At 35.5% G+C, this 27,819-nt stretch overlaps 4 protein-coding genes across 6 annotated transcripts; 3 read left to right on the forward strand and 1 right to left on the reverse strand.

Moving 5' to 3' along the window:
- The first annotated feature begins 144 nt into the window (after positions 1-144).
- LOC111796903 (ribonuclease P protein subunit p25-like protein) lies at positions 145-3,810 on the forward strand. Of its 3 annotated transcripts, none has more exons than XM_023679698.1 (9): positions 145-301; positions 544-666; positions 1,701-1,781; positions 1,869-1,957; positions 2,121-2,195; positions 2,535-2,596; positions 2,685-2,762; positions 2,940-3,140; positions 3,360-3,810. In XM_023679698.1, the coding sequence occupies exons 2-9, from the start codon at positions 544-546 to the stop codon at positions 3,443-3,445; spliced, it is 795 nt and encodes a 264-aa protein (XP_023535466.1). In that variant the 5' UTR covers positions 145-301; the 3' UTR covers positions 3,446-3,810. The 3 variants fall into 3 exon arrangements, with proteins under 3 accessions (XP_023535466.1, XP_023535467.1, XP_023535469.1); XM_023679699.1 differs by having other exon boundaries at positions 169-269; XM_023679701.1 differs by lacking the exon at positions 145-301 and adding an exon at positions 309-391.
- Positions 3,624-6,406, forward strand: LOC111797363 (protein Simiate). Its single transcript, XM_023680352.1, has 7 exons — positions 3,624-3,629; positions 4,397-4,724; positions 4,834-4,882; positions 4,973-5,099; positions 5,708-5,778; positions 5,870-5,942; positions 6,108-6,406. The coding sequence occupies exons 1-7, from the start codon at positions 3,624-3,626 to the stop codon at positions 6,216-6,218; spliced, it is 765 nt and encodes a 254-aa protein (XP_023536120.1). The 3' UTR covers positions 6,219-6,406.
- Positions 6,407-17,487: 11,081 nt separating this feature from the next.
- Positions 17,488-20,721, forward strand: LOC111796904 (CO(2)-response secreted protease). The gene is made up of 9 exons (XM_023679702.1): positions 17,488-17,713; positions 17,801-18,063; positions 18,158-18,269; positions 18,383-18,899; positions 18,966-19,066; positions 19,166-19,411; positions 19,511-19,625; positions 19,732-19,942; positions 20,023-20,721. The coding sequence occupies exons 1-9, from the start codon at positions 17,541-17,543 to the stop codon at positions 20,601-20,603; spliced, it is 2,319 nt and encodes a 772-aa protein (XP_023535470.1). The 5' UTR covers positions 17,488-17,540; the 3' UTR covers positions 20,604-20,721.
- A 1,149-nt stretch (positions 20,722-21,870) lies between these two features.
- Positions 21,871-26,537, reverse strand: LOC111796908 (protein FREE1-like). Its single transcript, XM_023679707.1, has 10 exons — positions 25,420-26,537; positions 24,978-25,064; positions 24,753-24,884; positions 23,577-23,708; positions 23,414-23,479; positions 23,214-23,324; positions 22,819-22,911; positions 22,657-22,687; positions 22,436-22,506; positions 21,871-22,248 (listed from the first exon to the last, which is right to left on the reverse strand). The coding sequence occupies exons 1-10, from the start codon at positions 26,386-26,388 to the stop codon at positions 22,171-22,173; spliced, it is 1,770 nt and encodes a 589-aa protein (XP_023535475.1). The 5' UTR covers positions 26,389-26,537; the 3' UTR covers positions 21,871-22,170.
- Between the last annotated feature and the right edge of the window lie 1,282 nt (positions 26,538-27,819).

Consider the following 27,819-nt stretch of genomic DNA (forward strand, 5'->3'; position numbering starts at 1 on the left):
ATTAAAAAGTCTATAAATACTGAAATTGAGAGAAAATAAAAGCAAGACAAAATAATTTTAAACAATGAAATGCATAACATCTNAAAAAACAGCGAGGAAACCTTATTTGGACCGGCTGCAAGGAGTCAGTTAGGGTAGTTTTCGCAATAGTGCGGCTACTATATAAAGGGTGAAACACCAGTGCTGGCGATTTAGGGCGTAACAGAAGAAACAAGCCGTTGAAGAGGGCTCTCTATTGTGGAGCGTATTTTATCCTATTTTCAATCGCTGTGAGTCCTGAGATCGAACCTGATAACTTCAAGTATGCTTCCTGTTTCTTGTTTTTGGAGATTACTTTCCTCGCACTTCGCCCTTTTTCTTTCGCGTTCTGTATTTTACTCTTCTTGTTCTGGTTCGTAGCCTTTTCATACTTTGCAGTAATTGATTAGGATGTTTCGATGCAGCTCCGTCTCCATGTCTGTGTGCGTTTTGTGTGCTTGGGGCGGGGGGTTACTGATTTTGTTTAAGCATCTATCTAATCGGATTATTGCTTTGGCTGTGCAGATGGATCGGTACCACAGAGTTGAGAAGCCAAGGGCTGAGACTCCAATTGACGAGAATGAAATTCGGATTACAAGCCAAGGACGGATGCGCAACTATATCACATATGCCATGACCCTACTTCAGGTTTCTCTCTTCAGATGCTTTTCATAAGTTTGACCTTTTTTTCTGGGGTAAATAATCTTTTTAGAACTCTTAATGCGTACTGTGAATCCGTTGGTGTAAAACGCAGTCTCTCTATGGAATTTACAAATTGTGAGTTCTGTTTGGTATTCTGAGTGCTATTAAAAGTAATTGCGTTGGCTACATCCAGCTGTTTGGCACAAAGAAATTGTTAACTTATTTTCGCTGTGTTATGTGCAATAATCTGAGTACTTTGGGTTTTTTTTTTTCAATGTATTGTGGTGAGAAAATTTTCTTTCATGCTGTAGTATACGCTCCCCTATGCTCTTCAAACATATGATCTGGCTACTAGTTTTATCAAAATTTAAAGTCCTTTCACTTAATGTATGGCTCTAGGTGGTTACTATCTTAAAATATTAAATTCTGAGTTTCAATGAATCTTGATATCGGTTATATTTTTATATGCTTCATTGTAGCGGGTTTTCATAGGCATTTAGGTCATGCATGCTTCAAAAACTTAAGGCAGCCTCAGGCATTTTCTCTTGAAGAATGAGGTGTAAGCCATATATATATATAAAGATGTCACGGACGCTAATGGCTGGAAAGCTATGTATTACGAAACATTATGGTTATACCCAAGTGCATGATAGTCATGCCCATCAATTCTCCCTTTCTCAAATAAGGTTTATGATCTTCATTGCTGCTCAAGTGTTTTTCTCTGTTTTGGTAATAGTAAAAAAGGATAAATTGCTAATTCTTGTTGGATTTGTACGACATACGAAATTGACTCTTGAAGAGAGAATGAGCACATGACTTACACCTTTATGTGTCCTCATGAAAGTTAAGTGTGTACATGTAGTGATGGAAATATGTGCCTCAAAATCCCTAATGTTACATTTTTTATCCTAGTTACTCTATGTTTTAGAGGACAATGCACGGTATTATTTTATGTATATTACACTTATTTGATGATTACATTTTCATTAATTTGTCAATTAGTTGAAACCTTTGTTTACCCTTTTTGAAACTTTATGCAGGAAAAAGGTTCTAATGAAATTGTTTTCAAGGCTATGGGAAGGGCTATAAACAAGACTGTGACAATTGTGGAATTAATCAAGGTTTGCTATAATAGTTCATGTTGCCGATGCTCAACCACTTGATTACTTTTGAGATTGGGCTTGACAATATGTCGTTGGTAAATGCAGAGGCGAATTGTAGGTCTTCATCAGAATACCTCAATTGGCTCCACAGACATCACTGATACATGGGAGCCCTTGGAGGAAGGCCTTCTTCCGTAAGAGTATTTTAATCAATATGTCATGCAAGGATTATTTAATCTACCCTTTTACTTTATATTACCATATTCATTATTTAGACGCATGAGTCATTGAACATGTAGAAAAAATTCCTCTAGTGTTGGGCTTTGGTTTCACAGAGTAATTTGATTGTTGTTACAGATTGGAAACAACAAGGCATGTATCGATGATTGTGATTACCCTTTCGAAGAAGGAATTAAATACATCCTCTGTGGGGTGAGTCCTTACTCGCTTTTAATATCTCTCAAAGATGCTTTTTAAAAAATAAATGAAAATAAATTATGTTCAATGATATGAGACTGTTGAATTTGCATGAAGATCTTCTCATGTTATTTAAACAAAACCTTAAGTTCATCTGCTCTCTCAGATTCAGTTGTTAAAAATGTTTAGATATTCAGGGTTTTGCATATTTAGGATCCGTGTATTGAATAATTTTACTAATGATTTAATAAGTTTTTTTGGTCTTACTCTTTAGATTTGTTAGTCTTCGTATCTGAATTGTGAAAATGCTCTTCTAAAAATGAACATTTGTCTCACGCATTACTGTTGCTTCAGGTATCAGCCTCCACTTCCTGCTGAGCTGGTGAAAACATTTGTAGAGTATGATTACGAGGGAGGTAAGACCTGTCCTATCATACCTTTTTTATTTATTGTTAAACTTTTTGCATTGGGAAGTGGACAACCTATTGTGATTGCATATTGCAGAAGGCTCACCTCATGATCAGGGTCCAGGACGAGGCAGAGGTCGGGGCCGCAGTGGCAGAGGAAGGTCTAGGGGTAGAGGTATGTAGAGTTTGATTTTGTTTATTCTTCTTAATCCCTTCATTATGTTGTTGTTCATGAAAGGGTATGGCTTTTATCATTTTATGGCTGGTTGTAGTTCATTTAGTTTCTTGCTTCAAGTAGAGCATGTATGACCCGTAACAATTTGTTTTTGTTTTATAATGATATTGGTTTTAGGACCCCCAGGTAATGGCTTTGTGGGTAATGAATATGATGATGGAGATTGGGACCGTAATAGGGGTGGTAATGGAAGAGGAAGGGGTCGAGGGAGGGGTGGTGGTAATTTCCGTGGCCGTGGAAGAGGAGGATACAATGGACCTCAATTTGATTTACAGCAAGATGGAGGTTACAATCAAGACTTCCCACCCCAAGGCCGTGGTATTTTCTTACTTCTTTTTCAGTATGGTTTATTTAATAAATTAATCTTTGATTAGCCATGGTGTTTTCTTAATAAATTTCCTTGTCCTTGATGTTTTAGTGGTTTTTTTGGTTCATGTTTCGTATTGAGTTGGGCATGAAATGTTTAGTTTAGTTTGATATTTCAGCTCCCAGGCACCCTTGTTTTGAGCTCATGGAAGCGTTTGTTTGTATTTTCAGGGCGTGGGCGTGGAAGGGGCGGGTATCGTGGAAGGGGACGTGGTTTCAGAACTAATGGAGGAGGACCGATCCAGGCTGCTGCATGAGAGAGATGCTGAAAGGTTAAAATCCTAATTTTATTCAACATGATGGATGAGTCCTGTAATGAATGATGTATCATTAGGGTTTTCGCTTCTTTTAGTTGCCGGTTGCAAAGGACAACTATATTAACAGTAGGAATTTGGGCTTCTTTTTCCTTTTCTTTTGGAGTCGTAATTAGATGGAATGGAAGTAAGTGTTTGAAAGAGCTGCCGCTATGTGAGGGTGGCGACTCGTTTTCTTGTAGATTTAGGTGAGCTGCTTGACGTTTATATTTTATTGTTTAAAAATTTGTTGGTCGGACAGTGTATTCTTTTATTTGAGTTTTTAGGATCTTCTGGCGTCCTTCAACGCTCTCCTTTCAGTTCTCTAATATTTGTTTCTTCTTTGCTCCTCACCCTTTCTTCATTTATCTCCCACTATTTCTATACTCAAGTTTTCTGTGCCCATAAATTATTGTTTTTTTTTTTATTTATTTTTAAATATGTTTAAATACACGAGCCTGTCGCTTGAAACAATGATTTTGGTGGTTTGGGCGAATTGAGTTTTAAACAAATGATTTAATGACAAAATAATTCACTATTTTCACATATTAAAAGAAGAGAATACACGGCCTTGAATCCTGGCCTGCGGACATAATAATAATAAAAAGTATTTTTTTTATTCTCAAATTCGTAAGCGCATACAAGTATATAGAATTTCCATTGAAATGGAGTTGGTTTACAATTGCTTTTATTATCTAATTTTGCAGGTTTTAGAATTTAGATAGATTTAGTCTGTTTTCCTTTGATTTAAGAATTTTTTTTCTTGTTTTCAGGGGAGTTTCCAGTAAATTAATGTTCTAATAGAATGATATTTGATGTTTTTTTCAAAATGCCTAATTAAAATATTCATTTGATTCAATTTCCCCCCAAAGCCCTAGTAGCTATATAAAGCAAGGTGGTCCTTTCGGGTTTTAGAAGACGAAGATTCATTCGCATTTGCCATACCGGGCCAGCAATTCCGCCACCAACTGCAATCACAAGGCTTTTTTGGTAGGAAACTTAGAATTTTCCGATCCTCCTCCGGTGCCCTCTGATAATCTCTCCCCGATGGTTCAAAACTCTCCACAACCGCCGCCACTTGAGGAGCAACAACCACAGAAACCGCCAGAACCATTGCCGAAATCTTCCCAAGATGATGAACTAGACGAAGAGCTACGTAAACTTCTGATTCCCGATGTTAGGGATCTTCCTTTCGCGCCTCCCTCCGCCGTCGAGACCAATTTCGTCTCGTATTTCGCTCCTGGCACGTTCACTGTCGCCGTATCTTTTTCGAATTCACAATGGAGTTTTATTGCCCTAACTAAACCCTAAGCCCTCTAATTAATCTGACTAATTGGTCGTCTCATTTCCAGATTTTATGAAGGAAGGTCATGATCAGTACGTTTACCGCCATGCCAACGGGTAACGATTTTAATATCTCTTTCTAGTTGATCCGAAGTACAATTCCCCGCTCATCGTAATTACTTATCTGCCTTGTTTTTCTTATTCTAGCTTGTGTGTGATCGGCTTGGCTCCTACGCATATTGCATTCAAAGACAGTAGTGGTATCACAGCTGTTGATTTCAATGTAGGGAAATCTGATCGCAGTAGCTTTAAAGTCACTGGGAAACGCAAGAAGGTATGAAAATGGTAACTGTGGACTTGCGAACTGGTTCGCGTTACCGATTTCTAAAGAAACAGTGTTGCTAGAAATTAAAGTACGTCCATTGTGATAAAACCTCACTTATTGTTAAGGTGCTGGTGGCCTCTTGTGAGTTCTGTTGCTTTGGATTTCATGAAACTATCGTCACTAGAAGATTATGTCAATTTCCTTCATGATCTTTATGATTTATATGTTTTTTTTTTTTTACATTTCTTCAGCATATCATAGACAGAACATGTTTCAGAATCAGCTTTGGCTGTGGAGTTCTTTTGTTACTATGCATATTACTTTTTAGTAGAATTTTGAGGCATCATTAGGAATGACATCCGGAGGATTTACATGTATGATGGGAAAACTTTTTACTGAATTTCTTTCAACAGTTCCTTACAACTTGAACTATGATTTTTGAGGCATCATTAGGAATGACATCCGGAGGATTTAAATATATAATGGAAAAACTTTTTCCTGAATTTCTTTCAACAGTTCTTACAACTTGAACTATGATTTTTCGCTCTGGTCCCGTATGTGATTCCAGATACTGGGATTGAATGTTCTGTGCTGAAGTCATCAGTGTAATTTTGCAGAATGCGCAATTCTTTGAGCCCAATTCTGCTATATGTAAAGTCTGCACCAAAGATGCTTCATATATTGTAAGGTTGGATGTTTTTGCTTTTCACCAATTTCTGATATGCCCCCATTAGCTTCTCTTCAATTGCAACTCTGATCATTTATGCTACTATTGTTAGGTGTTCTGTTAAAGGTTCTCTATTGGAAGTTAATGATCGCTTGATGAAGCAGCCAGAGTTGCTAAAAAATGTGGTGAGCATGACCTTTCAATTTAATGGCCGATACTGTGGGTTTGGGAAAGCCTTGTTGTTCTAATCAGTTGTTTCCCATGTTTCTGTTTTTAGTATTGTCGATTTTAGTGTTCATTGCTGATTCACTTGCCTCGAGAGGAAAAAATCAATAATCATATTATTACAGGCTCACAGAGAAGGCTACATTGCTATTGTTATGCCAAAGCCAGGAGATTGGGTGAAAGTTAAGGAGTCATTGCTGAGCCTCGAAGAGTACAAACGATTGAGAGAAGTGTAGCTGCACCCAATCATTGGTCGCATATAAGTAACTTTCAGATTTCTTGCTTCCTCCTCCTTTTTAACCCGACAGCCACCTCTATTTGTGATTTTGAAATTGGGATATTTTTAATTCAAGTTTAGTTAGTGGAATATTATTCAAAGTTGGTTAGATATTGAATTGATATGAGTTCAAAATTAGATAGATAATCTTGGTTTCAAATCTTTTAAATTTAATCTTGGTTTCAAATCTTTTGAATTTAATCTTAGTTTGAAATCTTTTGTTTTTGGAGATAATCTTATTTCGAAATCTTTAGTTTGTGGAGATAATCTTAGTTCGAAATCTTTAGTTTGTGGAGATAATCTTAGTTCGAAATCTTTAGTTTGTGGAGATAATCTTAGTTCGAAATCTTTAGTTTTGGAGATTATCTTAGTTCGAAATCTTTAGTTTTGGAGATAATCTTAGTTTGAAATCTTTAGTTTTGGAGATTATCTTAGTTCGAAATCAATCTTATCTTATAAATAAAATTATAAATTCAGGATCATTTCCTAAATTTTAAATTTAATCTTTTGATATTATATAATATTGTCTAAAATAGCATTATTGATTATAAACTTAGGATCATTCCTTAAATTATGAATTTAATCTTTTGATATTATAGGATATGGTCTAAAATACCACTAATTGATTATCCCTATTTATTTGATTTAATAGGAGATAAAATTATTTATTTGATTTGAAAACATAAAATATATATATATATATATATATATATATAAAGAATTTAATAAAAATAAATATGAGAATGGAACAAATTATATCAATTATTCAAAATTATTCAAAATAAAATTTAAAGTTACAACCCTGCAACAATAAGTGCAGTAATAGCAGTGATTGTGGAGACTGAAATCGAGCTCGGAATAGCGATGACTATGACCGAGGAAACTGAAATCGCTTCTCTAAAATTGTTGGTAGACGATGTCGGAAAACCAATGTGAAATGTAGCAGTTGCAGAATATCTACTTATCAGAAAAGGTGGTGAGGATGCACTCGTCGACTATAGGAACAGAATTGGGGCTCACACTCACCAATAGGTGGTGAGGTGCAATGGTCGACTAGGCACAAAACTGGAGATTACACCCACCCATTAAATCTTTATGCTCAATTTTATAAATGGCAAATATTCTTATTTTTTAAAAATAAATATATATTATAAAACTAAGTATGTCCCCTTAAAAAAATAGAGTATTTTTTTTTATATATATAAAATCCTATAAATATAAATATGTAATTTGATAAAAATAAAAAATAAAAAAATTATAAAGGTTCAAAATTCAAATCTCACAAACCTAATAAATTAGTTTTATCTAAGAAACTTTAAAATTTTTAATTTAAAAATGTAATTTAATTTTTTTGAAAAATAAATATTGAGTTCGAAAATAATTTGTATATATTTTTCTCGACAATTAAATAATTCTATGTTAAAAAGATAAGAGTCCATTGAGATGGTATTGAACAATAAAATTAACTATACTAAGCTCATTACAATTAAAGAGAACAGTAATGTAATTTTGAATGATATTGGAGGGATGGAAAAGAAACTATACACATGATTTAATTGAGTCATAATAAAGTTTTAATTATTACATTTATTATTACTTTTTATTGAATTTAGATAAAAATTAAGAAAAAATGGATGCAGCTTGAGCTTGAACTTGTAATGCGTCAAAACATCGAGTTGTTTCAATTAATAAAATAGGTTGAAAATGCACTGTATTGTCATTATCTTTTGATCTTACATTTGAAGTGACTCATTTTCTTTATTTTCTCTTCATTATTAACTTAATAGCAGTCTTAATATTTGATTATGAAAATTTAAAGATGTCCTTGTCCTTTATTCTCACGTTTTACCACTCCATAATCAGTTTTTGCCTTGATCTGAAAATTTTCCTATATGAAAATGGCACAACTTGACCTTGAAGGAGTATGCAGGAGTATGCAAAAGTATACATGAATATGCAGAAGTATGCATGAGTATGCAGAAGTATAAGAAGTATGTAGAAGTATGAAAAAGTACGAAGAAATAATCAATCTGGTTTTAGGAAAAATATTTCTCTCTTTTTATTCGGCCAGTTTTTACTCTCAATTGCCAGAAGTCAACAGTAACATTTAACTGACTGCTGTGAAGTGTTTACTTTCTTTTTGTTGTTTGGAAATATTTGTTAGTATAAATTCATATTTCATGGATATGATAATAACATATACTAAAGGGAGAAGTCTTTGAGTTGCTTGAGGCAAGTAATTATCTTAACGCAAGGGGTGAAAGAACAAAACCTTTTACTTCTCCCCGAGTTCCAATTCAAATATGAGAAACTATTAATGGAGGGATTACATTTGTTGGTGTCACTGAGGCAAAGTTTTGCAGCACGGAAGAAATGACATTTCACTTGTCTCATGGTTTATTAGCACGTGCAACTGGAAGTACTAAGAAATTGTCTCCTTTTACATTATTATAACAATTTTTTGAAATTACAGCATGTTGAAGGTATAAGAAACCAAATGTTGATGTTGCAATCTGAAAGAAATTCGACAGAATTTATTTTTATAATGTATTAAAAGTATGAACATGGTCTTCTTTTGCATTATGTGACCGTCGATCACATGTCATCTTTATTATTACCATGGAGCAAAAGAAAAAGGTATCTTTGTATTCTAGAGATTAGAAGAATTGTAAATTTTAAGTTTCTCTTCATTATCAACTCAATGCCAGCCCTAACATTTGATTATGAAAATTTAAAAATATCCGTTGTTCTTTCTTCTCACTTTTATCCATTTTCAACAGTTTTGGCCTTTATCTGACAATTTCCTTAAATGAAAATGGCAGAACTAAGTTTTGAGGAAGTATGCATAAATATGAAAAAGTATGCAGTAGTACGAAAGAAGTATGCAGAAGTATGTAGAGGTATGCAGAAGTATATAGAAGTATGCAGAAGTATTTAGAGGTATGAAAAATTGCATTTTTTTTCCTCAACCGTTTTGGCATACATTTAAAATTTTCTCTAAATGAAAATTGTATGTAAAAGTATGCAGAAGTATGCAAGAGTGTTTAGAGTTATGAATAAGTATGCAGAAGTATGAAAAAGTATGCAAAAGTTTACAACAGTACGAAGGATATGAAAATTGCATAACTCGGCAATTGTAAGTTTGTATTGAAAAAGTATGCAGAAATATACAGAAGTCTGTAGAAGTATGAAAAAGTATGCAGCGGTATGCAAAGTTATAAAATAGTCTAAAGAAGTATGCAGAAATATTTATAAGTATGAAAAAGTTCAATTTATCCCTCTTAAACAATATTGGCATACAGCTAAAAAATTTCCTAAATGAAAATTAACGAACTCAACTTTGAAGAAGTATGCAGAAATATGAATATGTATGAAGAGGTATTTAGAGGTATGAAGAAGTATGAAAAAGTATGCCTGATATGAAACTGACAGAATTCAGTTTGAAGAAGTATGCAGAAATATACATAAGTATGTAGGATATGAAAATTGCATAACTCGGCAACTTCCATTTCTCTTATTTCGATGTATCCCAAAGCTTCCATTTCCCTCTGTTTGTTCAGAAACTAAGAATATCGGTTGAATCTAGGCTTCCAACGTTGACTTTGATATTTTATCATAAGTATACTATGTTTTTCGTTTGGTTTTTTTTTTTTTTTTTTTTTTTTTTTTTTTTTTTTTTTTTTTTTTTTTTTTNCCATGCTAAGGAAGCTCTAGAAGTGTAGGTTTTTGTGTAATTTGAACTATGCTAGGAAGCTCTAGAGTTCGACTAGAAATGAATCCGATATGCAGCTTGAATTTGTAATGCGTCAGAACATCGAGTCGTTTCAGTTAACAAAATAGGTTGAGAGTTGGCTGTGTAGTGATTATCTTTTGATCTTGTTTGGGTAACGTCAAATTTCATTTTCGTTTTAGTTTTATCAGATTTGATTAGTTTAGAGGAGAAGTTTGTTTTAGAAAATTTGAGAGCTATTCTAGAAATTGTAATGCTTTCGACAGCCGGCTGATTTGTTAGTCGGATGTTATGTAATTTCGTTCTACTTGATTCTCGTTTAGAACAAGTGGATTTTAGATAAGCTCGCCAATGGAGAACTTGGATGGAAAATGTTCAGATTCTTTGCAATGCGTACGCGTTGCTGTGAACATTAGACCTTTGATTACACCCGAGCTAATGGATGGGTGTATGGATTGTATTACATTTGTGCCTGGCGAACCTCAGGTGTTGATTAAGTTGGGTTTTAAATGTTTTTTTTCCATTTCGTTTGTTTCCAATTTTGAGTGGTTGAAATTTTTTGTTTGTGTTTAATGGAATGATTCAATTTTGCAGGTTTAAATTCCGTCACATGTATTCAGATACGATAATGTATACGGTAGCTCTGGATCGCCATCTTATGCATTATATGACAACTGCATTGCTCCATTAGTGGATGCATTATATGAGGGCTATGATGTTACTGTTATTGCTTATGGACAGGTCGAACATTTATGTTGTCTTAGAGTTGTGTTTCTTAAATAGTTTCTAGTTTGACTTAAGTTGTTGTGGTTTGTTGTTGCAGACGAAGTCTGAGAGACTTACACAATGGGGACAAACTATCCTGGTGAAGGAAGTAATGATGGAGTAATATCCAAGGTAATGGAGAAAATATTCGAGAAGTTCGAGGTAACGAAGGATTTTTCAGAGTTCTTGATTAGAATATCATTTATTGAAATTACAGCATGGTAGAGTCTATCAAAATATAGATTTGATGAAATTCATATTTTCTTTTGTCTTTCCTTTTCTTATATCGACGGTTTGAAATTCTTGAAGATATGAACTCATTTACCTTTTACTCTGCCATTAAAGTTTCCCAAACTGAAACTTTGGTGTGTTTAATGTCTTTTGGATTTGAATTTCCATTTCTATATTTAAATAATTTCTTGAAATTACAATATGTTGAAGGGATAAGAAACTAAATGTTGATGTTGCGATCGGATAGAAATTCGACAAAATTCATTTCTATAGTGTATTAAAAGTATGAACATGGTCTCCTTTTGCATTATGTGACAGTCGATCATATGCCATCTTTACTATTATCATGGGGCAAAAGAAAAAGCCTGCAAAAGGTATGTCTCATGATGATACATGCTATGACATTCTATGGGAAAAGCTCTGCAGAAGTATGCGGAAGTTTGCGGTATGAATATGGTATTCTTTTGCATCATGTGACAGTCGATCACATGACATCTTTACTATAAACATGGAGCAAAAGAAAAAACTTGGGAAAGATTTTGCAGAAGCACAAGTATGACCATTTTTACTATTACCATTGAGCAAAAGCTTGGGGAAGGCATATCTGATAACAATACATGCGATAACATTATATGGGAAAGGCTTTGCAGAGGTATGTAGAAGTATGTAGGACTGTTTCTAATCAGGTTAACGACCGGGAGCATAACTATGATCTACGAAGTAGGTAATTGAAGTATGCAAAAGTATGCAAGACTACTTCAGATCAGGTTAACGGCCGGGGGCATAAATATGATCTGCACAAGTAGGTAACTAACTTTTCTTCTAGCACGAGAAAATGAAGGAACGCCTAAGCTTGAGAGAAAACTCAAAGCTTCCATTTCTCTTCATTCAGCGTAAACCCAAAACTTCCATTTCTCTTTATTCGCCGTACATCCAAAACTTTCATTTCCCTCTATTTCTTCGGACGCCGAGAATATTGGTTGAATATTGGCTTCCAACGTTGACTTTGATTTTACAACGTAAGAATATTATGTTTTTCGATTGTTTTTTTTTCTTTCTGTAATTTGAACCATGTTAAGGAAGATCTTGAAAGGTATGTTTTTCTATAATATATTAAAGGTATGAACATAATAGACATATGGTTTGATTGGATTGATTTGATTTTTTTTTTTTTTCAATAAGTCTTCTCGAATTTACTTATTTTGTTATATTTTTTAATATTCACTAAATTTAATCAATAATTTAGTAAATTTATGTTTTTTTAATATTAAATATGTGAACAAAATTTAAAATTTAGTAATAAAATAAATGAAATATTAGATGTGACAAATTGGAGTTCCATCCATCCCAAAACTCTTAATTGTCAGAATTCTCCCAAAACCTTATCAAAAAACAGAATCCTTAATTTTTTTTTTTTAATTAATAGTATATTTACTTATTGTACATGTCAATATTTTTCTGACCTCCATGTCCATACTTACTAAACGATGACCCATCATTTCTCACACGCGTCATTTTAAATCAGGACCGTCGAAATCAAATCCCCTTGGAGAGGTTTAGGTCTTGGGCTTCTGGAATCCTTGAGAATCACCGACAATCCCGAATTTTCGAAAAAAAAGAAATGGAAAAATAAATTACTGTAATCCATTTTACACGGTCACTTCTCTCTTTCTCTCAGCATTAAATCTTGGCTGATTGTGTATAGATTCTCTCTCTTTGGCTACCACTCTTTTTGTTTTTCTGGTTTCCCATTAATTATTTTTATTTTATTCCTTCAATGTTATCTAATAAAACAAAATTTCTATGTCTAATAAATACGTAATGTATTGATTTTTTAATAAATATTTATACGCGTATTAAAAATAAACGAAAAAAAATATTGAATTAAAAGTTTAAGAAATTAACAAAAAAGAAAAAAAGAAACTGTAAATTAAAAATTTATAGCCTTAGTTAAAATATATATTTTTTAAAAAATTAACTCTTGAATAACCTCTTATAAATTTTGCTAGGGTAATTTTATTTTTTTTTATTTTTAATTAAAAACAAACTAAAAAAATATAAATTAAAAAGATAATATACATATCTTTATATAATTTTTTATTGTAATTCTTATTTTGAAATATAAACTTTCGTTTCATAAAGAAAAACAACTGTACTATTTGTCCTTCACAAAAATAAAATAAAATAAACCAATAATTTTATCAATTTCATTAAGTATTATGTAGGTTTAATTTGAATATTCAATTTATTTTTCATTAAATAGAAATTCTTCAATATTGAAAATTGCTCTAAACCCTTTCTAAAGATTAGGTAAGTAAATGTGGAAGGTAAATATTATATATTCTATTTGAATTTGATTTATTTATTTTTTTCTAAAAAATTATATTATTTTTATAATTTTAAAAATGGTATTAAATCATGTATTGCAAAAAAAAAAAAAAAAAAAAAAAAGGTATTAAAGGAATTTTTATTTTTTTGAAGAAGGGTAAGACGTGAAAATGCACTATTCAAGGGTAGAAGCGTACTTTCATGTACAAACTATTTACGATAGTGACACTCCAAACTCCACAGAGTCGTTTTCATTCATTAAGGCGCGCGCGTTGCGAATCCTCTAGAAACCGCGCCCTCGCCGTTGCTATAAATACTGCTTCAATTCGAATTGTACCACATACCTTCCGATTCTTATTTTTCTCATCTCAGTCTCGATTCTAGCGAGCTTCTCGACTATGTTGGGTCTCTTTTGTTGCTGTTTTTGGGATTCGGGTGGCCGCCGCAAGCTTGTGTATTTGTTGATTGAAGGAAGTTCGTTTTTCTATTAAGAAAATTTTAAGTACTTCATATTGCTTGTTTTCTAATCATCTTTTTGTGGTACGGTTGGACCGTAGTTTGATTATGTTGTGTTTTGTTATGCAATGTGATTTGCATTTGCCTTTAGATTGTATTTTTTTTTTNTCCGAAAATGAATGTGATTTGGGATCTTATATCTCCTGGCTTAGTTCAACTTGTTGTGAGTCGTTGGATTGTGTTCTCGTTTTACCTGCAACTACAATCATGGAGGTATATGGTTCCAAATTTTTTATGATTTTTCTTTTTCATTCCCTTTTGATTAAAAAAGTTGGAATTCTTGTTGCATGTTTTCTTTTTGGTGCGTACGATATTGTTTGGTTATTTGCGGTTATTGGGCTGAGAAATGTTCGTTCTATAGTCTTATCTTAGATTTCTTTTGCAGTACTAGATATTGCTTTAGTTGTTTGATTAAGTGGTGTTTTGATTTGATTATGTACCGTGATCTGGTGAAGTTTTTGAATCTCTCTAATACATTTTGGTTGTATTGAAATGCTTGTATATCGGTTGAAGTTCTCCTTGCCTTTTGCAGTATTGAAGGCTTTGACTGCCTTCTACAGTATTGAAGGCTTTGACCTCTGTTTTCAAAGGTGTAGAAGGGAGTAATGCAGATTAATGAATGTTATATTCTTAATCATATGAAGATTAATGAATATTATATTTGAATCAAACCTGTTTTCAAGTAGCTAGTCGACCCTAGAATGATATGTTTGTAATTAAATCTTTATCTATTTTCAAAGAGTTCATATCAACAAGGGCCTTTTGGCTCTCGACAATGGATAAGTGCATTGGGAGATGAGAAGAAACAAAGAGAAGGGTATCATGTTCCCTACCGTGATAGCAAGTAAACATGTTTGCTACAGGTAGCATCTTTTTATTTTTTATTTGATTAAAAAAAAATATTGTAGTTCACCGGGAAGAAGAAGCTTCGGTGGCAAGCCGCAAAGCTTCTTAATCGACCAACCAGAACACAGTAAGTACACTATTATGCTAATTTACTGGAAATGAATCTGAATCTGTATGCGGCTTAAACTTGTCATGCTTTCGAACATCGAGTCGTTTCAATTAATAAAATAGTTTGAGAGTGCATTGTGGTTTGTAATTATCAACCTAATGATAACCTTAACATTTAATTATGAAAATTTAAAGATGTCTCTCGTCTATTATTCTCACATCTTATCCCTCCCTAACTGGTTTTGGCCTTGATTTGAAAATTTTCCTACATGATAATTGCAGAACTCGGTTTTGCAGAAGTATGCAGAAGTATGTCGGACTACAGTATGAAAAAGTATGAACAAGTATGCAGAAGTATGAACAGTATGCAGAAGTATGCAAAAGTATTTCTTAGGTTAACGGCGCAAAAATATGCAGAAGTATGTTGTAGAACTCAGCTTTGCAGAAGTATGCAGAAGTATGCCGGACTACAGTATGTCGAAGTATGCCAGACTACAGTATGCAGAAGTATGCCAGACTACAGTATGCAGAAGTATGCCAGACTACAATATGTCAAAGTATGCCAGACTACAGTATGCAGAAGTATGCCAGACTACTATGAAGAAGTATGAAAAAGTATGCAGAAGTTTGAAGAAGTATGAAGAAGTATGCAGAAGTATGAAGAAGTATGCCAGATTACAGTAGGCTTGTATGTAGAAGTATTTAGAGTTAGATTATAAAATTTAAGCACAATTGGTGAAGGAAGTCCTGATGGATTTAGATTGGAAATAGGAGTTTTTGAGGTGTGTGACTAAAATTGTGTTGGGTCACTCATTTCGTAATGATATCATATTGACAAAGTAAAATTACAGGTATGTCATTGATACAATGCAATCTATTTGCTCTTGGGAAGAAGAAACAACTTTGGTGGGATTTACATTTGGAGGCTACCTCTTGTTAAAGGTAGATTTAAAATTGGTATGAGCTTAGTCACCATTTCTTCATTTCTCTATTATTTGTTTGTTATTTGCTCCTCACCCTTTCTTCATTTATCTGCCACTATTTCTCTAGTCAAATATACGTAAGCGGGTTCTTTTCTGGGTAAGAAACGATGTAAATAGATGATAAATAGTTGTGATGTAAGCTCTAGGGAATTTATCCATAGCTATCATAGTACTTTCTAACCAAACAATTTTATCATTTGTGCAGTTTCCTCAACAAAATGGAAGAAAAAAGAGATCTTTCAAGCGAGTCATATTTATGTACAGCTACAATTATATACTTGAAGAAGAAGAAGAAGAAAAAAAACAAATCTCTTTTAGCTACTGTGTGGAAATATCATAATTTTGTTCTTCCAATGGTTCAAGTGCTCGCTGGTTAGGATAGGATAATATACGTTACTTGCATAGCGTCTGGCTGCTAATTCTCTCTTCTTCTATGCGTCATGCCATTTGTTGTCATGCTCATTTTGGCAGTTTTAAGAGGCTAGTTTTTGAGGATACGAAAAATGTTTATTAATTATTCCAATCGTGAAAGAAGGAAAGAAGGTTTAGGTTGGGAATCCTCAGGTTAGAACACTCACAAAAATGGCTTCTAGTGGGTGTCTTTGTCGGATTTACCAAATCTCATGTTCTTCTCCCCTTATTTTGTCCCTAAACCTGAAAGGCCATGAAGTCCTTGTTTGAATTATGCTCATTTACTTGATTTGCATTTCTTAGGGGGCTATTTAGACAGTAGTTCATTAACAACTTATAAAAATAAAAAATAAAAAATTAAAGAGGTTAAGACTCTAATATTGGAGAGCACAAACAAGAAATTAGTGTACACAGTCATTGCCTGATCAGTCCATCATCTGAATGTTACAAAGAAGTTAGAAGAAATGTTGGATATGGAAAGTGGAGAATTAACAATATTAGCCAAAAAAAAAAAAAAAAAAAAAAAAAAAAAAAAAAAAAAAAAANCCTGAATGGGTTGTAGTGGCGCACCAAATCCGAAACTCTCTTCTTCTATCACACCTCATCATCAAAATTATTATTTAATATTTCAAAACATTAAATTTATTAAACTTAAGGAAAAAAAGACGATTCTATTCGATAAATATGCATATCATGGTGGAAACTGGGAAGATAAGGAAGGTGAAGAATTTTATATTTAAATAACCCATTGGAGTGTGTAATAGACTTATCATTTTATCGTGTGCTGATGATCAACACATGAACGATGGGTTTAAACAAGGGCAACATTTTAAAATATATCAAATAGATATATATTTGTATGAGTTTATAACAACACTCAACCTCCACCATCATTTACGAACATCAATTCCGCATGAATCCCTAAAACAAGCCATCAAAATTCTTCACAATCTTGATTTTCAAGTGACCCAACAAAATTAAGACGGCAATGAACTTGATTGGGTTCTATAATTTGTTACCAAAATAATAACAAGCATCCTCTATGCCCTTCATTCATCCATTCTAATATGCATATAAAAAAAAGGAAAAATCTTACCTGTGATCGCCAAATCTCCACCATCGCCACTGTCATCAGTCCGCCACCATTTTAACCATGGCGCACTACGTGTGGATAGGAAAAAAGCTCGACATTTCGGCAGTGCGCGTGCTCTCATCAGTGAAACCCACCAACTCATCATGACTTTCCATTCTTCTCGACCACCAGTTTCCATCTGCAAGAACATATAAATTAGCACTCAGCGAGCAGAACAGATTTGAAATCCAAGGAACTAATTACCCATTTCAAAACAGAAGCCAACCCGCCATGCAAACCATTTCTTCTTGGCTCTTCCTTTGGGTTTGTGTCATCTTCTTGCTTCTTTCTGAAAATGCTAAAATAGCTGCTGCTGCAGCTGGGAACAATGGCGTTTATATCGTCTACATGGGATCCGCGTCCAGGACTGACTACCTTCGCCTTCTTACCTCTGTCAACAGGCGGTAAAGCTTAATAAACATCCCAATTTCTTGAAAAAGCAAATTCAAAATCTCACACATATTATGCCCTGTTTCTTGTGTGGTACGTAGGAATGGAAACGCAGTGGTACGGACTTATAAACATGGGTTCACAGGATTCGCAGCTCGTCTGTCAGAGCAGGAAGCCCATGCCATGAGACAAAGGCCTGGAGTTATTTCGGTCTTCCCAGATCCAATACTGAAGCTCCACACAACTCATTCATGGGATTTCTTGGTCAGTCAGACAAGCGTCAAAATCGACAGCGCTCCCAAGGCAGATCCCCCGACCTCTTCCTCTCAGCCGTCCGATACCATTATCGGCATCTTGGACACCGGTAACTAAATATGTAACAATAAATCAACCATTAATCTCTGCACTGCACCGTATAACAAGTTGCCACGGTTCTAACAACTCGCCGGAAAATTTAGGTATCTGGCCGGAATCCGAGAGTTTTAGAGACGAGGGTATGCCTCCGATACCGTCGAGGTGGAAAGGCACGTGCATGGCTGGCGATGACTTCACTTCCTCCAACTGTAACAGGTAAGTGTTGCTAAAAATCCATAACTATTTAAAATTTAAAGATGGAAGCTGTTAGAGAATAAAAAATCATGGAACTATCGTGTGTGTGTGTTTGACATGTTTTGTCGGGTCAGAAAAATCATTGGAGCAAGATTTTACGAAAGTTCTGAGAGCGACGGGATAAGGTTCCACTCACCTCGAGACGGAGCTGGACATGGAACCCACGTGGCTTCAACAGCGGCCGGCAGTGCAGTGGCTAATGCATCCTACTATGGCCTAGCAGCCGGGACGGCCAAGGGCGGCTCCCCCGGCTCAAGGATCGCCATGTATAGAGTCTGTATGGCTGATGGTTGTCATGGATCGTCAATCCTGGCAGCGTTTGATGATGCCATTAACGATGGGGTCGATGTATTATCCTTATCTCTCGGTGTGCCCTACTACTACAAACCGGAATTGACGACCGACCCCATTGCCATCGGAGCCTTTCATGCAGTTGAGAAGGGGATTACAGTTGTCTGCTCTGCTGGAAACGACGGCCCCACTCCGGGATCGGTGGTGAACGACGCGCCGTGGATTCTAACAGTGGCTGCCTCCACCATTGATAGGGATTTTGAGTCTGATGTTGTGCTGGGCAACAAAAAAGTGATCAAGGTAATTTAAATTCCTTCACCGCGTTAAGTTATCTCAAATAAACTGACCCAATGAAATATAATTCAGGGAGAAGGTATAAATTTCTCTGCTCTTGAAAGCTCTCCTGTATACCCACTGATACATGGCAAATCGGCCAACAAATCGAGTAGCAGTGAAGACAGTGCGAGGTATGTAAGAGATGAGACATTATATGATGCTGCTGCTGGCTAATAAGATTCCTCATTAAGCTCTCTGATGAGTCCTCTGGCTGTTGTGTCTCTGTTTAGGATTTGTTCTGAAGGCTCCATGGACGAAGCTCTTGTGAAGGGGAAGATAGTTATTTGTGAGAGCAGTGAGGAAGGAGGCGGTTCCTATTGGCAAGGTCAGGCTGAAACAGTGGAGAGCCTTGGAGGGGTCGGGGTAGTTCTGATCGATGACCAAACAAAGCTAGTGGCAGAGAAATTTACTTCTCCCATCACCGCTATTAGCTCAAAGGATGGCGATGAGGTCCTTGCCTATGTTCACTCAAGCAGGTAAAAGCTCAAACCATCCTCTGTTTAATCATCCTGGATACAACAAAACTTGAACTTCGTGGTCTTCAATGGCCTAACCGAGTTTGATATTTTCTGAAGGAACCCAGTTGCTACAATCCTGCCCACCTTGACCGTAATAAACTATAAGCCAGCGCCCGCTATAGCATACTTTTCATCCAGAGGGCCCAATCCCGCAGTATTAAACATGATCAAGGTAAGGCAGGCTTCAAAGGGAAGAAGGAAGGATGAGGGGAAAGATTATATACTTGCCCTTCATCAACAAAATTTCAATCTAAATTTTAGATTTAACTGTGATGCAGCCGGACATATCAGCACCAGGAGTGAACATTCTTGCAGCCTGGCTTGGAAATGACACAAATTCTACTCCACAACCAGAAAATTCGCCGCTCTTCAATGTGATCTCAGGAACTTCAATGTCCTGCCCGCATGTCTCCGGCGTAGTGGCCATGGTAAAATCTAAAAACCCCACATGGAGTCCCTCAGCAATCAAGTCGGCCATCATGACAACAGGCAAGGAATTGACCTCACTAAATTTTTTGTTGAACTGAACATGTTTACTGATGAGCAATTTTCTCACGAAAACTTCACAGCAATCCAAACGAATAACTTAGAATCGCCGATGACTTTGGATACGGGATCAGTAGCTACACCTTATGATTATGGGGCAGGAGAGATATCAACCACCGGAGCATTAAAACCAGGACTAGTCTATGAAACTAGTACAACTGACTACTTAATCTACCTTTGTGGCCGAGGCTATAACCGGTCCACCATAAAGAGCATCTCAAATACTGTTCCTGATGGGTTTGATTGCCCCAAGGATTCTAATGCAGACTACATATCCAACATGAACTACCCAACAATAGCAGTGTCCGAATTGAAAGGCAGCGAAAGCAAGAAAATAGTGAGAACAGTTACAAATGTTGGTGGTGATGGTGCAACAGTTTACAAAGTCAGTGTGGACGCACCTGGGGAAGTAGATGTCAAGGTGATTCCAGAGAAATTGGAATTTTCAAAGAACAACCAGAAGCAGAGTTACAAAGTGGTGTTCACCTCAACTGTGTCCACACTGAAGAAAGAAGCCTTTGGCTCAATAACTTGGAGCAATGGAAAACATCGAGTCCGGAGTCCATTTGTCGTAACCAGTGAGAGTAGTAGGTCAGAAGATTAGAGAACTAATTGCAATTAACCAGCTCGAAAGTTGTTGTGTAGTACTCAAAGTCATCTGTTTCAGTTTGAACTATGTTGCCTTCTGAATAAAAGAAGTTGATGATGTTTTAGATGTCTAACTTGCTTGCTTGAACGGCCTTCATCTTTAGAAGAAAACTAATAATAATCAAAATTGATGGTTGAAGGAACCGTGAATAGGAATAAATACTAAGATTGTCCGATGGAGTTGAGTGAGTGATAAAATGATCATGAACAAGACTGTATTTAAGACTCCCATTTTTTGGCTACGGGGACTGTGGACTATAGATGGAAGATTCAAGCAAATGGACTCAGTAACAAATATCCTAAGAGTATCAGCCCCTGTATAACATCATGTTTAGACTGTTGATGATCCTGTAATCTAATAGCCATGTCCGTATGGATTCTGTTCTTTTCCGAGCTTCTATTCTCTTCAGATTTTCGAAGTTTTCTTCACTTGTTTATCAAACAGGGGAAAAATTAGGAAAAATTGAAACTAAACTTTCTCGCAATTCCTACCTCTAAATTCGGAGAGGAAAAAGAAGAATTTACCAGGATGATTAAATTTGCGAACTCGATGTGCCTAATACAGTATTCAGTGACGTTACGTAAGATTCAACTCTGACGTTTGGGATGAGGATTTCGTCGTTCTCATTCATCATAATCTCGTCGTTCTCATTCATCATAATCTCGTCGTTCTCCTCATCCGTTTCGTCGGCAATCTTCATATTTAAACCTCCTCCCTACCGTTCTTTGAGATCCACAAAGAAAGCTCTGCGCTCCGTAGAACAAGGAAGTTGAGAAAACAGCGGGAAAAATGGAATGGAAGAAAAGAAGTTAAATTATGGAAAACAAAAGTTCAATAGGTAAGCTATTTCAAAAAGAGAAATAAATACTCAATTTTCAATATAATTGTTGATAATTTTACACCAATTTTTGTTCTTTATTTAAAGTAAAATATATTTTTAAAACAATTTCAAATTCTAAATTTAAACTCAAAATATAATTTAATTAATAAAATAAAAAAGACAATTTACAATTAACGATGAATGAGAGAGCCAGGGTAGAATATTTCTTCCCATTAGATAAATAGAGTCCAATTATATTTTTTCGTCCCCGCCCCCACCCAATCTCCACCTTGCCCCATCCCCACCCCATTTAATTTAAATATATATATTCAACATATACTAAGAATTGATAATCATAATTAATCAATCACATAATTATGGACAAGAATGAAGGATTATGCGACCAAAATAAAAGTACCACAGCATTGATGGATTGGATACAAATAGTAGTGTTAAAAGGAAGATGAGCTAAGAATTGGAAAGAAGGGCCTAAACTTACTTTGTACATAATATAAAATAGCCGTGTGTTTCACAAAGACAAACTCCATTTACAAAACAATAGTATGGAATCACAACTGACATCAAATTATAGAGGCTCAAGGCCTTCAGAGAGAGAGACAGAGAGAAGCCCAATTATTAGGAAAATATGATAATGAAGAAGCCACTCTACCCCAAACCACATCCCTAAACGAACGGTGGAGGTCAGTGAGCGCTGACAAGGAATGGATGCTGGCAAACCCCACACTCAATGGTCTCGGAACCTGAGCTTGGAACCTGCACCTGTAATGGGTTCGTATACACATAAATTTATCATTACTGCACTACTCCATAACATGCTCCACATCAACTAATTTTCTTCAAGCCTTAAAAGGGAACGTGGGTTGATCAAGATTTCATGGCAATCACAATCTCCACACTCTAAATAAATCAATTTATAAGCGTAAACCAAAAAAAGAAGATATCAAACCTGTAAGTGCACAGTACAAGTAGGACATGCAACTTCCTTCATACGTTTCCCAGATCCATCAGACTTGGATCCTGTGGAATTTCATGGAAGTGACAATAACATTAGTGCTTATTCTCCTATATAAGAAAAAAAAAAACACTTAAACAATAACCCCAAATATTAATAGAGGAGCATCTAGCTAGCAGCGTATTTAAATTATTGATTCCCGAACAACAAATTACCTGATGACCTACGGTTTCTCTCCATTTCATCCTACGACAACACAAAAGTAAATTAAAATTAGATTGATGCAATAAGAAAGATATAATTTTTTTCTTTTATTGATGAATATCTCTAGGAAAGGGCGTTCAACTACAGAAATCACAATGCTCAATAAGCAATACCTTAAGTTTTTTGGCAAGATCCTCATGGCTATGCAACCCTACAGGATTACTAGTCAGATCCTTCGCATTAGCGAGCCTCTGAGTCACTTCCGCCTGAAAACAAGAAGAAAAGACATGTTAAGAGCCAACACACTAATGCCTGCTTGCTAATTGATCACCAGCTAATCCAATACATAAACCCGCATCATCCACACTTCCCAATAAGCCCGGGCGGGAAGAATAATAATAACGTTTTAGTTGTCAAGGAGGGAAAAGTAAATTCAACAGAAGTTTTTCTTAGAAACATATTTAATGGATATATGGTATTAAAAATCAACAAATTTCTATACAAGTTTTTCTTAATAATAATAATAATAATAATAATACCAAATAAATCAAAGTTATGCATAACGTACCATGCATCTGTCACAAACTCGAACTTGAGGAGCATTCTCCTCAGCAGTCAGAGCTGTTCTACCTTGCGTACATTTATCACAGAAGATGTCTCCACAATTTCTGCAGTGATGCTGAGAAAAAAGTTGAAACACTGAGATCCATTAAAAAAAAAGGCAGTTTAATGAACCATATTCTATAATTATTAGAAAAAAAAGTTTACCCTTCGGACAAAAGCCCCAAAGTCTGACCCACAGGCTGTACACTTCGTGACTGCTTCATCAGGTACCTAGAAACGGAAACAGAAAAGGCAATGTAAATGCATATACCCTCAGACAATCTTAAAATCAACAAGCTGATAATTAATGACAACTCTGTCAAGATACCCAATGATCTTTCTCCTCGTTGCCTGGCTTTATCAGGTTCACCCAATCAACCAACCCTTTCTTCTTCTCTGTAGGCTGCTCAGGCGCCTTAAAAGATTCAGAAGGCCTACTTCTTCCACCCATTTCCTTAAACTGTATTTTTTTTAAAAAAAAATAATAATAAATAAATAAATAAAAGAATCATATCAAGTTACAACTACTAATATCTAGAATAACTAGCTAATAACAGACAGTAAAAGTACCCAATCTCAATGAAAAGAAGTCAACATTATTGTGCATCAAGAATCACTGAGATCTTACCTTGTTTGGGGTAGGAGAACAAAACATTTTTTATAAGAGTGTGGAAAACTCTCCCTAGCAAACACGTTTTGAAAACCTTAAGGGGATGACTGAAAGAGAAAGTTCAAAGAGGAAAATATCTACTAACAGTGAGCTTGGGTTGTTACATTTAGTATCAGAGCCAAACACCGCGCGATGTGCCAGCGAGGAGGCTGAACCCCAAAAGGGGGTGGACACAAGGCGGTGTGCTAGCAAGAACGCTGGGCCCAGAAGGGAGGTGGATTGGAAGTCCCACATCGATTAGAGAAGGGAACGAGTGCTAACGAGGATGCTAGGCCCTAAAGGGGAGTAGATTGTGAGATCCCACATCGGTTGGGGAGGAGAACGAAACATTCTTTATAAGGGTGTAGGAACCTCTCCCTAGTAGACGTGTTTTAAAAACCTTGAGGGGAAGCCCGAAAGGGAAAGCACAAAGAAGACAATATTCACTAGCGGTGGGCTTGGGCTGTTATACAGACTGATCGGTGTGTATCTATGATATGTGCACACTGTACTGGTATTAAACAGAAGGTTGCCTTGAGACTTTTTATAGCCACAGAACGAAAGGATCTAAAAGATAAACTAGAACACTCATCCATCATACCATGATAAGTGATAACTATTCGCAAATACACTTATACACCAAAGGGGTATGGCTAAGGCAATTCCTTACAGCTCAAAAATGTCTTCAAATCACAAATGCATAGATTAGCAGGGGTAGGAGATCTAAAGAGAATGCTTCTAATGCAAATGGTTAAATGTTTATCTTGAAATAACAAGAGGGTTAAAAAACACTAAATAAACTTCAAATCATTTTCTTAAGTTAAAGACCAAGGAAAACAAGTAGGGATTATAAACCTGTACAGTTGCAGCAGTCACCGTGTCCAGAAGCGTGTTGGTGGTGTACTTGTTTGACTGTAATCTAATACGCCGTGGCTCAATATCCACAGAGCTCTTGGACCAGAAAGCCAGGGTAGAAGAATCATACACCTTACAAACATAAATAAAAGATAACAAACCATATAATAAGCCCATGGTAGAGAATTCCAGGGAAACCATAAATAATCTAGCATCCCCACTTACTTCACATCTAGTGATGGTCTCAAGAGGATATATCCTTAACGTTCGACTAGAATTCGGATCAAGCATACGAATGCCATCTAGACCAACCTGGAAATGATTACAAAAGAGAGTAAATAACCAAGTCCTATTGTTGTGCTAAAATAACTTAATGACAATTAAACTATGTTGGAGCAAAAGAAAATATAAAGTGATAACAAAAAACGATGAGAAGGTAACAGAAGAACAAGGACAATTTTCATGGGGGGTTTTCTCCTTTTTTTTTTTTAAATAAAAACCAGCCGCCTTCGTGATTCCATGTACACCTATCTTCCGCAGTTTGCCTAAAGAGCCTGTCCCTTAAGGAGAGAAAAAACATGCCACTACAGACCAGGCACAATACGAGACAATTAAATAAATGACAATATCTACAACAACAAAATTGTCCTGTGACAGCATGAAATACCTGACAAAGTACATCCATGGTGCTCTGACCTCCACTTTCAGCCAAAAGCTTCACCCGGAACTTCTGCACCCAATTTTTGACGTCTTCTTGAGCTTCCACCTTAGGGATCGCCCTAACTACTTTCAGTGAACTCGCCGGAGGATCTTTTTTCGGAGGAATATTTATCGGCCTCCCATAATCGTCAAAAGCAGGCGTCGCGGCAGACCACGTCGAAGACTTAGAAGCCGTACCACGAGCACCATAAGGCTCAACTTTGCCACCTTGGTAAGCATAGACTCCATCGCCATAACCGTCATCATAGCCAGAGTCGAAGCGCGGTGCCGCGTCCTCCGGCCGCTTTCCGTACAACTCCGAACCAAAATCAGACCGACTTCGACCGTAACCTCCATATCTATCATCAGCATATCCGCCTCCCTGATCAAATTTAACCGAACTTTCATATGGATTTTCATACGACGGGGGTGCCAAAGAGCCAAAGGGAGCCGAATACATGGATGAGAACGGAGAATTAGCAGTAGGGGTAGAATTAGAGCTCTGATTCATGGGAATTGAGGACGGTGGAGGGGGAGCACAATTGGGAGCCGCCTGATGCTGATCGTAGGTTGAGTGATACGATTGCGACTGAGAAGGAGGTTGATAAGGCACATGAGACTCAAATGGAGGGAAAGCGGGTGATTGAGGAGTGGGATTGAATGTCTGGGGACTAGAATTGGATGAGGGAGAGTTGAAAAGAGGCGCAGTCGGAGAGGCAGGGAGGGGATCGGGATTCTGGGAATAGGGGGGATAATAAGGGGCATAGCCAGGGTAATCGGAGGCACCATAATTGGTGGAGAAGGGCGGCGCCGAGGCATAAGCGCTCTGGTTGCGATCGGGGGGAATCGGAACTGGATTAGGGCTAGGATTAAGGGTAAGGTTTTGAAAATTTTGGTATTGGAAATACGGAGCTGTACCGTAATCTCCGTTCTGCATCGTCGGTGCCGATGAGAAAAGTTCCGATGAAGCTCCGAATGAGAGATTTGGATTCTGCGCTGATCAGGTTCTCGAAATTTCTTTTCGCCCTTACCGGGAAGACTACTCCCAGAACTTTAATATATTAGTAATTTTCTTTTTTATTTTAATAAAACCTTTCTCTTTCAAGGAAGGATTCCGAAACATTCGCGGTCTTTTGCCCTAAGCCACGTCATGTGTGCTTCGAGTAAATTAATAAATTTACAAGTCCTTCTAAATAAATAATTCTAATTTATATAATTGACCAATTGTACAATGTATTACTCGAAGTCTCCAAAATATTCACTTTTTACCTTTCTTTTTTAAATTCCATTTTCAACTGAATGTTAATTTTTAAAAATGATATTGTTGTAACAGGATTTATTTTTAATAATAAGTGTGTGTATTTTTTCTTAAATTTACAGAGGACTTTTTTTTTTTTTAAAGATTTAATTGTTGTTTGCGTGATGTTAAAGACAATATATAATTAATTACTAGTTTATAATAGCAATAATAGTAACTATTTCATATGCATATAATATATACAATTATAATTTATAATACTGTGGCTAAATGTGTATCTAACCAATTAAGATATTGTATATATTGACTAAATCTAAAATGTTCAAATCTCTAATCTAATCCACAGGTTGAAGAACTAAATTCAAATTAATATATATTTCAATATAAAAAAGATGTATTTTATATATTAACTTGCTTTAATTAATTAAAATCATTTAAAATATACATTAGAAAAGTGGAATTAAATTATTAAATTTTATAGAAAAAATAGATTTTGACCTGAAAGTTGTCGAGCTTAAGTGTTTTAATAATTATTCTCAGCTCAAGCTTAGCTAACAGCCAAAAAATTTAGCTTTTTTCTCCAAAGATTAATCAATTTTACAATTTATTATTAAAAACATCGAAATTAGGGGTCTTAGTGGTGCTTTCGGTGACCCTATCAAACTAAACATGGGCATTTGATATCATCAAATTAAATAATTTTAACAATAATAATAAATGACTTTAATTTTTAAAATTTATGAATGAGGATTATTGCAAAGGATTTAAGAATTTAGATACTAAAATAATAAACTTTTAAAATTTTAATAAAACAAATATCGAACACACTCAACAGTCCCTCAATAGTTCATACCGACAATCATATTTAAAGACTTCAAATTTTACTTCACTAATAGATAAAGAATAAAAATAAAAATTTATAGTTTATTAAACATAAAATTTATATTTGTCGAGAATCTATACAACATAAAAATAAAAAGTTAGATTTCTCAATACAAACTTAAAAGTTTAGATTAAGAGATTAAGAGGTTTTTTAAAAGCTTAGGAACTAAAGGATTCAAAAACAAGCTCACGCAAGTGATGAACATCAGGCATATTTTGGGGGGGGGG

The sequence above is a fragment of the Cucurbita pepo genome, chromosome LG06 (assembly GCF_002806865.2).
Source record: "Cucurbita pepo subsp. pepo cultivar mu-cu-16 chromosome LG06, ASM280686v2, whole genome shotgun sequence".
Taxonomy (NCBI): Eukaryota; Viridiplantae; Streptophyta; class Magnoliopsida; order Cucurbitales; family Cucurbitaceae; genus Cucurbita; species Cucurbita pepo.

Coding starts and splice junctions, on each gene's coding strand:
- LOC111796903 (XM_023679698.1), top strand. CDS start 544: ATGGATCGGTACCACAGAGTTGAGAAGCCAAGGGCTGAGACTCCAATT. Junction 1,958..2,120: donor TTGGAGGAAGGCCTTCTTCC/GTAAGAGTATTT, acceptor TTGTTGTTACAG/ATTGGAAACAACAAGGCATG. Junction 3,141..3,359: donor CTTCCCACCCCAAGGCCGTG/GTATTTTCTTAC, acceptor TTGTATTTTCAG/GGCGTGGGCGTGGAAGGGGC.
- LOC111797363 (XM_023680352.1), top strand. Junction 4,725..4,833: donor CGTCTCGTATTTCGCTCCTG/GCACGTTCACTG, acceptor TCTCATTTCCAG/ATTTTATGAAGGAAGGTCAT. Junction 5,779..5,869: donor GATGCTTCATATATTGTAAG/GTTGGATGTTTT, acceptor TACTATTGTTAG/GTGTTCTGTTAAAGGTTCTC.
- LOC111796904 (XM_023679702.1), top strand. CDS start 17,541: ATGCAAACCATTTCTTCTTGGCTCTTCCTTTGGGTTTGTGTCATCTTC. Junction 19,626..19,731: donor CAGTATTAAACATGATCAAG/GTAAGGCAGGCT, acceptor ACTGTGATGCAG/CCGGACATATCAGCACCAGG. Junction 19,943..20,022: donor GTCGGCCATCATGACAACAG/GCAAGGAATTGA, acceptor AAAACTTCACAG/CAATCCAAACGAATAACTTA.
- LOC111796908 (XM_023679707.1), bottom strand. CDS start 26,388: ATGCAGAACGGAGATTACGGTACAGCTCCGTATTTCCAATACCAAAAT. Junction 22,688..22,818: donor ATCTTGCCAAAAAACTTAAG/GTATTGCTTATT, acceptor GTGTTGTCGTAG/GATGAAATGGAGAGAAACCG. Junction 22,507..22,656: donor GAGAAACCGTAGGTCATCAG/GTAATTTGTTGT, acceptor GAAATTCCACAG/GATCCAAGTCTGATGGATCT.